We start from the raw sequence: 11187 nt of genomic DNA on the forward strand, positions 1-11187 counted from the left end.
CTACTTTTTGATCTTGACAAAAGTGAGAAAGATGCTCAGCATCTTAACATCTTCTCATTTACAGAAATGGGAAGGCAGGATGGTCATAGCATAAAAACAGAATTGCAGAAATGCTGACAAACTTCCAGTTGTAAAGAACTAAAAAAGAGAGCTGCTCTGTAATGCCTTACCTTTTCCTAGAATCCTGCAGATTTTAAGGCAGTATCAGAATCTGTTCTTTGTAACTTATGGGTCAGTTGCTCCCCCCCGTAACTGGCAACTGACTGTCAGAGCCTCCACCTCCATGTTTTCCATCAGGCCGTAGGGCAGTCTGGCCCTGCAGTTCTTGGACCCCATTTGTTTATCTTTTATATCTTTGTGGTCATACATCCTCCCAGTAGGCACACCTTTTTCCAGTCCTCCCACAGTGCTGAACTATTCTGCTTCAACAAACCGGCCAGGTCCAGAGCGTGTTCATAGTAAATCACAGCAAGCAGTGATTCATTGTGGTTTAGATTAATGAATTTTCAGAGCTTATGGATTAAAATCTTGGAAACAAAAGGCTAGAAAACAAAATTTGACAGCAGGATTCAGAACCACTCCAAAATCTCTAACCTGCAATGCCTCAGCTCTGAGATTAAAAAAATCCAGGTTTCACAGAGTTGTTCTTGCTCTTGAGGACTCCTGGGCTCTAGATGCTTCTTCAGCAACACTCTGCCACAAGGAATCCCTGAATCTTGCTCTGGATCTACAGTAAAACTGCTGCTGGAGATCCCTGAGTGCAAATGTCTTGGATAGAGGGAGTTAGCCTTCTTCAGTTCACACACACTGTGTAAGGGGTTGTTATATCAAACATGGCTCCTCTTCATGAATGGCCCTACAAATGAATTTTTTGCCTTATTTGAAGCCACCCTACCAAGACTCATTATTTCTCAAACTATCTCCTACCCAGGCTGAACTATTTAATGTACTTTCTTCTTTCTCTTTCAAAAGTAGGGCAGTGATATGTTACAGATAACACCAAAACTTTGCTGTACGTTGTTACTACATCTGAGGATCTCTAGAGCTTTCTCTAGGGACTAAACATGCATTCAAGCTGTCTCAGTTGAGTGGCGAGAAGAACGAGTAATCTAATGTCAGAATTAGTAGCCTTTCATTACCAAGATTAAAAACCTGATTGTTCTGGATAAACAAAACTCTGTGCTGGAACCAGCATTTCCATCAGTCGAAATGCTGACCTTTCTGCCTACTGAGAAGTGGAGAATGCTTGGGGATTAAGCCATAAACATCATGTCTCATGGTCCCTATTCCCAAATTTGAGCTACTGATCCTAGTGTATTCCCTCTCTTCTGATCTCCCCTCCCAAAAGCACACTTCATGAGGTATGGGCTCTGAAGTTGCACCATGGGAGGTTCAGGTCGGATATTAAGAAAAATTTCTTCTCTGAAAGAGTGGTGAGGTACTGGCACAAGCTGCCCAGAGAGGTGGTGGAGTCACCGTCCCTGGAGCTGTTCCTTAACTGTGTAGATGTGGCACTGAGGGACATCGTTATCGGGTATGGTGGGAATGGGTTGACGGTTGGACTAGATTGTCTTACAGGTCTTTTCCAACCTCAATGATTCTATAATTCTGTCATCCTATACCGCGTTGCCACCACTCGGCGGCAAGCTTCACTGCTCCTCCCTTGGCCGCTCCACAGGGAAAGCGGAGCCTGAGCAGCACTGCCTTCACGGCTACAGAGGGAACCCCGCAGATCGCAACACCCGCCGGCGGAGGCGCTGCCGCCCCTGGGCACGGCCGGCTCTGCCCTGGGCCGCGCCTGCAGCACCATGGAGAGCGGGCAGCTGGGAGCCCAGCGCGTGGGGGGCTCCGGACCCAGCCTCGCCCCGGGTCACCCCGCAGCAGCGCCACCGGCGTTGCTCTCCACGTCTGGATGGCGTCCGGCTGAGCACGGCTGCTTTGGGCTGCAATGGAATCACAGAATCATAGAATGGCCTGGGTTGAAAAGGACCACAATGATCATCCAGTTTCAACCCCCCTGCTATGCGCAGGTCGCTAACCACCAGACCAGGCTGCCCAGAGCCACACCCAGCCTGGCCTTCAATGCCTCCAGGGATGGGGCATCCACAGCCTCCTTGGGCAACCTGTTCCAGTGTGTCACCACCCTCTGTGTGAAAAACTTCCTCCTAATATCTAACCTAAACTTCCTAGTCTCAGTTTAAGACCATTCCCCCTTCTTCTGTCACTATCCACCCTCGTAAACAGCTGTTCCACTTCCTATTCACGTGCTCCCTTCAAGTACTGGAAGGCCACAATGAGGTCTTCCTGGAGCCTTCTCTTCTCCAAGCTAAACAAGCCCAGTTCCCTCAACCTTTCTTCATAGGAGAGGTGCTCCAGCCCTCTGATCATCTTAGTGGCCCTTCTCTGGACCCGCTCCAAGAGCTCCATGTCATAGAATCACAGAATTGTGTACCGGGGGCCTCAGGCCTGCATGCAGTAAATAGTAGTTGGTTGTCCTTTTGCAGCTTCCTTCCTGTTTTCAGCTTTACTGCAGCATCATGAAATGGCAGCTCTGAATCTTCAAATCATTAAGGGAGGAAAAGACCACTAAGATCATCAAGTCGAGCCATTGACCCAACACCACCATGCCCACTATCCACGTTCCTCAGTGCTACATCTGATGCATGGCATCCTCCTTTTGGTTCTGCTGCCATTTGGGATAGCTCTACTTGCACTACTTCACTGCACTCAGACAGGCACTGACAAGACTAAGAAATGCCAGTGAAAGATCTGATCAAGCAAAGGGTGAGGAAAGCACATTTCTACTGCTTTCTGGTACACCTCCAGAAACTCATGACAGGGAAAACCAGAGTGCAGAGGAGTCCGTGCCATAGGGTGAGAGTGCCAAATGCTGAACTCATTATTTGAAGAAGTCTAGCAGCTGCCTTGATTGACTGTGGAAGTGTCATAGGAGAGGGGACAAATCTGAAAAATTTGGAGATTGCAGGAATTCAGCACGATCAGCATGAAGAGGAGAGACGACTATTGCCTTTGAAGCACTGAGTTAGGGGGAGATAGGGTAGCAGGTAGTCTGGGTTGCACAGGCTATGTTCATGCCTTTGCTCCTATCAGCATAGCAAGTCAGTTCTGGTATATACCCACATACTGCCAATGACAGCGTGATAGTGCTGCTCAAAGAAAGATCACTGAAATCTGTTTCTTTTCATTGTTTGTTTGCTGTGATTTCAATATGGAGAAAAATAAACATCTTAAAACTTGATAGAGACTGTATGGAAGCCTCTGCTGTAAGAGATCCTGAAAAGTGCAATAAAAACTTTTATGATCAAATGAATCTGCTTTGGAGTAGAAGTGACTTCTGTTATTTACTGGTATTACTTTCTGTGGGGGAACCTGAGGATAGACTGGAATGCAACGAGGAGCTTGTGTAACAAAGTTGTCTTTGGCTGGAGGACAAATTGCAACCAGACTCCATAAAATCATAAAAGTGCAGTGGTACAAGTTATTTTACCAGCTCTCCCGAAGTCAATAAGCCAATAACGATGGTGAATTGATGGTCTTTTACATAAACATTTTAGTGTTTTACAATGAAGAACAGAGTGAGAGTGGAGAGCTCTTTCCCTGCTGAACTCTTGATTTCCTTGGATTAGCAGGAGTTTATGTTTAGCAGATTTTCCAAACAAACAAAATGCCTCTCTCTTTCTCAGTAGTGCTTAAGCTACGTGTAACACTACCCTGTGCTGCTGCCTGCAGTTTAAAATTAGACTTCTTAAATGTCAGTCTAGAAGTTTGCCACCCTCCTGTTTTAACAAGAGCACACAACTTTAATTTGTTGTAGGTTTCTTGTCTACGTTATTCTAAGGAGCAAATGAACAAAATCTTACTCAGATGCCTAAGTATTTATTTAAAAGATATTCACATACTGATGTGCAGTTTGTTTATTCGAATTTCAGTCTGCCTGTGATCTAAATAATAACAGTAAGAATACAAAGTGTAAGTGGCAAATGGATTACAGCTGATAATTCTGAAATCAGCTTTTATATGAATTGTAAGAGGAATAATGGAAGTTTGTAGTTACTAAAGTGCTTTAAACAAATTTGATTATGTGTGCTTGAGAAGAATCTGCTGTTTCTTTTTATTTAAATCTCAACAAAAATAATGTGTAAATTGTTATTTGCAAAAAGGATAACATTCACATTTAAAGCAAAGTAGGATTGAGTTTTAATGCTTGTTAATTCATTTCTGATTGTCGGCATTCTATAAAAGCAGTGCAAATCACCTCACCCATTCAGATCCCCTGCATGTCACTTGTGATGGTGTTGAGCAGGGATGGCAACCTGCACAAAATCTCAAAATCGTCTGTACGTGTAAGGGTTGATCTGTAGGCCCCAGCATGCAGTCTGATGTGGCGGATGGGGAAGGCAATGCATGGGTCTGTAGCATCCCTGTGTTTCCAGGTGTGGGGACGTGTGTGCACAGCCCTGCTTACACCATATGGGAACAACCAAGCAGCCGTGCATTTTGTATCAGCTGCTGCCTGCGCCCGCTTCATAACCATGCTTCTTGCTGGTCTCATAAAAGCATTGCATGACTGATTCTATTTCGGCTGGATTTCTGTTCTCTTTCCCTAAAACACCTGTGTCTTGACACATTTTTCCTACCCTAGCCTGACCCCATCTTGCTCTTACACCGCTCATATCCAGGAAAGAGCAGTACGTCTGCCCCTGCCCTCAGAAGTTACGCGGTTTCACTGAGACCACCACCTTACCTACAGTCTCAAGGCTCAACAAACAGAAAACAAGTCTCTTCACACACTGCTTTATACAGAAAACTTGTTGTGCTGTAGACTTTCAGTGAGCCCCTGCCCCTGAGGAAACCCTTTCCTGATTTAAGGTATGAAGACCCCCATTTGCTTTCGTGCTCTGATAGATGGCTTCAAATACAACGCTTACCATTAAAATGGGAATAATACACCTTTGATCTCTAAAGTTAAAATATTAGCCTGTGATACAGCAAGTATATACACATGCACTTAGTTTTCTGCATGTGAGTATTTGCATAGTATTTGTGGATGTAGCGCTTTTCTACCTAGTTTCCTTGTATACCAAAAAAGCACTGATTGCTGTCATAGATCTTGCTGTCTTTCCTCTTCACCCCATCCAGCAAGCACTATAGCAGTGCTTTAATCATGATCTCTTGCACAAGCTGAAATAATCTCTCTCCTCAGGCTCCCATCCTGAAAAAAAAAAAAGAAAAAAAACCCAACCCTGTGTATGTTGCAGTTAAATTCTACTTACCTTCCACTTTGAGGATAGTAAGGTGAGGTCTGCAGTGAAAAGCACCCAGCGCGTTGCCTGCACAGTTCATCCACAGACCCTGGAAAACCCAGGTTGCAGTGATAACAGATGATGCTCGGCTTGTGACTTTCCACTCGTTCGATGCAGTAGCAGCAATCGTGGCTGCTAACCCACAAAAAGAAAATATAAAAGCTATAATCTGTATTCCTAGCATGTTTCTCCGTAACCCAAGGACTGGGTAATGCCACTGTGTGGAGAAAAAAGTGCTTTAGTCATGTGAGTAAGAAAAAGGCATAACATAAGCAAATTATACTTGAACAAGCTCAGTTCTTCTTGCTACAGAAAGTTAATGTGGCTGAAAGAATTTGTCATGCTTGAGTGATTTAAGAAAGGCCACGGGCATTGCAAATGTTTAGAATGAAAGACAAGGTACAACTTTATGGGAGCTAATTACTGGTACTTACTGATTTCTAATTGTAAAAAATAATTAAAATCTTTTCATCGTTTTTTTTTTCGATTTCATTATTCCAGTTAATGCTTAATTTTTAGTTAATTGGAAACCTAAAAACATCACATCTAGCAAAAGAAGTCCAGAGTCCAAACTGTACAGTGCTATTTAACAGATTACCATAACACTTTAGAAGAAACACACAACAGTTGAAAAATGCATTCTTAAAAGGCTGTGAAATTAATTCACCCATAGCCAGCCATCATACAGACAGCCGTAAGACAGTAATATCTTGGAGGCTGTGTCTGTGAATGTGATATGGAGTGACAAATTTAAAGCAAGAAAAGAAATAGCAGCTGGTCCCTCAACTGTAGTAGTGAGGAGAATAACTTCATGTAGCCACCATCAAGATTTCTTCTCTGGTCAATTTGCTGCTTCTTACGATACATATGACCTGCGTGATGAATATGGTGCAGAAACATCTTACTGCTGACTGAGCTCCTGCAGCTTCATGCCATGCAGAATTCTTAGAGAATATCACTGATTTAATAAAATGTCATCCTTAAGGTAGTAGGCATTGATTCTCAGCAGAGCAATAAGGTACAGCACCACACAGAAGTAGTTTTTCATCCAGTTCCTGAGTAAACTCTCATTACTTGTGTGGGAACTGCACATGGTTTCATAGAATCATAGAATCATCAAGGTTGGAAAAGACCTCCAAGATCATCCAGTCCAACCATTCAACTGTCACCAGTATTTCCCACTAAGCCATGTCCCTCAGGGCAACCATCTGAACGTTAATTGACCACCTCCAGAGTCGGTGACTCCACCACCTTCCTGGGCAGCCCGTTCCAGCATCTGGCCACTCTTTCAGAGAAGTGTTTCCTAATGTCCACCTGAATCTCCCCTGGAGAAACTTGAGGCCATTCCCTCTAGTTCTATCCCTAGTGACCTGGGAGAAGTGGCCAACCTCCACCTTGCCACAATCTCCTTTCAGATAGTTGTAGAGAGCATCACCCTGAAATTCCTCTTCTCCAGACTAATCAATCCCCGTTCCCTCAGCCACTCCTCGTAAGAGTTTGTGCTCCAGACCTCTCACAGCTTCATTGCCCTTCTCTGAACATGCTCCAGGGCCCTCAATGACTTTCTTGCATTGAGGGGCCCAAAACTGAACACAGTACTCGAGGTGTGGCCTATGTCTGTTTTGTAGACATATCTGTCCTTCAGACTTTTGAGATGCTGTCTTCCAGTTTTATTCACAACCATCTTCATGCTCTGGTCCTCTTGGCCTTTTTTCTGATGAAGGAGCATAAATCTGCTCTCTTGCCCTTACCTTGTGCCCTTTGGTGACACATGATCCCATACATCAGGTGCAAATAGATCAGGTGCAAATTTTTATTAACATGGCCAGCTTCAGAGAGGTGGAAAGCAGTTTTGCTATAGTGTAGTGTAACAATATAGCAGATAGTTTTAATGATGGGGACTATATTAGAAAGATAACAATCATTTTTTCCCTTGCTGTTAAATAATTCAGTAATATATTTGACTTACACCAAGAGTTAATCTTCATATACAATGACTTCAGACATAATCCTTTGTATATCTTTTCACAAGAGGAGAACACAGATAATGGCCCACTTTTGGTGCAGATTCCAGAGAACTAATACCCATTTTTTCAGATCAGCTCAGTGACAATGGTCCTGGCTGAGTTCTCACAAATTACCAACGTGGATTTGCAACTGAATTCAGGACAGAACTTTTCCTGAGTGCTCTCCTGGCTGATGCTGGCTTGTTTGGGCTCAGAAACTGAAGGTGGCTGAATGCCAATGCTGCCCTATCCCTCCCAACTCTGCCTTTTGTAATGCACAGCAGTGTGCCTTATCACTGCGGTGTGTGACGAGCCACTAAGGTTCCATAGTTTCTTCTTCATGACATGAACCACAGGCAATGGTGCCTCCTCTCTGACATCTCTCTGTTTCAAACCAGAATCTAGATAGGAAGGGGCTTTACATTTCTGTTTCTAGCCAACTGATGCAATATCCTAAGCACTTTTCCCTTCTCACTCTTGCATACACGAAGGCCCATTCTGGTACACATTCAGACACGAGTGCTGCGTTCATGGGACACTCAAGACCACTTACAAAGTGCCTGCACGAGTCATAGGCACCACTGGAACTGTATCTGGACTATGTTTTTCAGACCTGAGGAGGACTTTGTGGTTTCTTGGCCTTTCTCCCAATTCTCATTTGGTGGATGACTCTGCGGAATTCATGGTTAGACACACTTTCACCAAGCAATGTTTCTGGGCAGTTATTGTGTGAGTGATGAATAAATTAAACAGATACTTAAGTGATAAGAAAGAAGTAAGCAGTCCTGTTTACAACCCTCATTTCTTCTATAAACTGTCAGGAAGCAAGTTAATCAGTCATTTAAGAAGTTCAAGAAAAAGTTGAAAGTTAACCTGTTAATGGTGTTTTTCATTACAAGAAGAACTTCTTTTCTTTGTTACTGAACAGACAACAGTTGGAAAACAGATGATAGTTTAATGAGTGTTTAAGTATAAAGCTGGAAAAGGGAAAGCACTGCTACAGGCCTTCCTTGAACCATTTTTCAAAAACTCCACAGAAGACACTACCTGATTGTGTGACATATACAGCTCTATTGTGTGATACTACTGTTACTACAGATACTCCCTTTGGAAATCAGTCCAATCCCAGATTTTAAACAGGGTTGATACCTTTGCAGATATCTTGCATGACAGCAAGATTTGTAACAGCTACCAGTACTCTTTTTGGTATATGAAGAAATTAAGTAAAGCACTGGGAATACAGTGCAAATATTCACATGCTGGAAATTATGTGCCTATGTACACAACTGCTTTGTACAAAGTATGCTGTTCCAGAATGTCCATTTTAATGGCATGCGTTGCATATGAAACCGTCTACTGGAGCTCAAAAATCAGGGCAAAGACGTTAACAATGGTAAACTGTAGCATCCAGTTTATGATGCCTATGTTAAGTGTTGTAATCTGATCGCTAGAGGAGTAAAGATTTCCCAAAGCTGATATGTTGGCTGATACAGATACGAGTGGTGACAACATATGGTTTCCCCATGAAGACATACACACTTTGCTAAACCAAATTAGCTGTGAGGATAGCTATGGTAAAATCAACAAAAGAACTACATGCAATTTGTTCCAGACATTGGATAAGCAAAAGGAGAGCACTTCAAATGAGACAGTTCAGGTAACACAGGGAGGGCATGCTAGATAAGTAACCAGTAATGCTGAAGCAATCCACCCCTCTGCAGCACAGGTAGGCAACACAAGCTGATCCTGGGCACTGTAGAAGGGGTTATGATAGGCCTAAACAACTGTGAAAAAGTTGGACAAGCAGTAAAACAAAGATTTACAGGGACAAATTTGTGACTCATGACTTCTGCAGAAGCTGAAGAAGTAAAAGCAGTGTCTAATATGGTGAAGTAATCAAAAGGCCTGAAGACATCAGTACAGGGAAGGGCTAAGTTGTGTGAAAATATGATTGGGCTAATAGCACAAACACAAAATAGGTTCCTGAGAACTGGCAGTGAAGTAAGAGATTATGTTGCAAGTAGGAAGGCTGCATTCCAGTAGGTTCCAATTCCTGCTGTTCCTTCCAGATAAATGCCTCCTAGAAACTAGGTAGACAGAGTAGATGGCCAAAGCTGGATGGAAGAAAACTATAGAGGAGCTTCAAGGGGCAATGAAATCACTGGAAATGCAAACACTATAGGAACTGGCAATTTCACACCTCTCTAGCAAAAGGACCACATGCAGTTACAGCAGGATGAAGTAATTGTAGGGTGAGGTGTTTGCTGCCCACCTTTTATTCCAAAGGTGGTGGGTGACCTACACAGCTAGAGGAGGTTACCTCAGAGTCTTATTCCAAATTCCTTGTTTTTTATTGAGCATTGCAGAGACAATACAATAATACAATTACAGTATTGGTATTATATTTTGTAGTATAATCCTATTATTCATAGTGCAGATGTTGTATTGATACAGTATGGAAAGAGAAGCCTCATATTCTCATCACTAGGAAAAAGATTTTGAAGATATACAGGCACAGAGGGCAGCCTGGTTCAGGATTTACACTTTATATCAGTTAGGTTTATGTGTGTATAAGAATATACATGCATGTGCATATCAGTATACGCATGTATTCGATATAGAAAATACAAGCTATGCTTTACAACATTTGTAAGCATTTTATGTTAGTTTTTTTATAAGCTAACTACTTATTCATGTAATATTATTACTTTTTGAGTATTTGCCCAGGAATGTGTGGGATTGCAAACACAAATGGGGGAATTTTTGATGGAAGAATAAAAATGCACAGGATTAACCTTGTTTCTTCATCATTCTCCTTACTTGGACATTAAGAATAGCAGATGAGTTGGGCAATAGGGCAGTCGGTCACTCTTGCTTTACACTTTTTGATTTATGTGGTTAGCACTGGACATCAGCAAACTTATTTAGGTTAATAATATTTACTGTAATTAAGTACATTGTTACTGTTGGCATACTGTCTAGACTTGCAGTGAGTAGCAGAAAGTCGAAATGGTTGTATCTAGATAAAACTACAAGAAATGCAAAACACTAAAATGCAGCAAATTTGAAATTGTAGGACAAGCCATATGTTGGATCAGTGCTGCGAGCCAGGATGAAATAAAGCTAACTGTGCTTTTCTGAGATCTTCTGAACAGGCGTTGATATAATTAGGTGCTCAGTGAAGACATCATGTTTAAATAGAGTGAATTCACCAAATGAAGCCACTGTTAGAACCACTGTGCTACAGTGTGCTGGTAGCATTACTGGAAGCAGTAGGATTGCATGTGAACAAGCTTCAGGGTTCGGTGGACCAGAGCTCGGTGCTTTGAGAAACAGCAGATACAAAGTGAAATGATTGCAGTACTCACAAAGAAGGAAGATACTGGGAAAGAGGACAGTCCCTGCTTGCGCTCCTGCTCCCATCACCTTGCAGCCCAGCCTGTGCTGGGCCATGGACCATTGGTCTGGATATGGACCCTGTCCCTGACCTGCTGGCTTGATTCCTGGCTTGACCTCAGACTTGGCCCATCCCACGGACCTGCCCACCAAGGCTTTGTCTGACCCAGGTCACTGTCACCACGGACTATGGCTCCCCATCTGCCTGGCTCCCAGCTGGGGCAGTGGGACTGACTGCTAGGCCCTGCCCTGCCACCTACCTGCTGTGGGAATCCATGCCCTGAGAAGACATTATCTAAATCTCTGTCTGTTTGTGGCCAAAATTACAGTGGAGCTGACTAATGGGCAATCCTGTCAACGCATAATTCACATTATCTGATTTTTACTAACTTCGAATGAGTGCATTTGAAAGTATATGGAAATCATTCTTTTCTGAATGCTGTGCCACATGATTGAGTTAC

At 43.0% G+C, this 11187-nt stretch overlaps 1 protein-coding gene across 2 annotated transcripts in view; it reads right to left on the reverse strand.

Annotated features, from left to right (window-relative positions):
* Window positions 1-10798, reverse strand: part of CLDN10 (claudin 10) — a 67037-nt gene extending 56239 nt beyond the window's left edge. Inside the window, exon 1 of one of the 2 annotated variants that reach the window (XM_048933235.1) lies at window positions 10699-10798. In XM_048933235.1, coding sequence (XP_048789192.1) covers window positions 10699-10783 — 85 coding nt within the window. In that variant the 5' untranslated portion in view covers window positions 10784-10798. Of the gene's footprint in view, window positions 1-5294; window positions 5678-10698 lie in introns of those variants that run through there. The other variant, XM_048933234.1, reaches the window with a different exon arrangement.
* Between the last annotated feature and the right edge of the window lie 389 nt (window positions 10799-11187).

The sequence above is a fragment of the Lagopus muta genome, chromosome 1, assembly GCF_023343835.1.
Source record: "Lagopus muta isolate bLagMut1 chromosome 1, bLagMut1 primary, whole genome shotgun sequence".
In the NCBI taxonomy this organism is placed as follows: Eukaryota; Metazoa; Chordata; class Aves; order Galliformes; family Phasianidae; genus Lagopus; species Lagopus muta.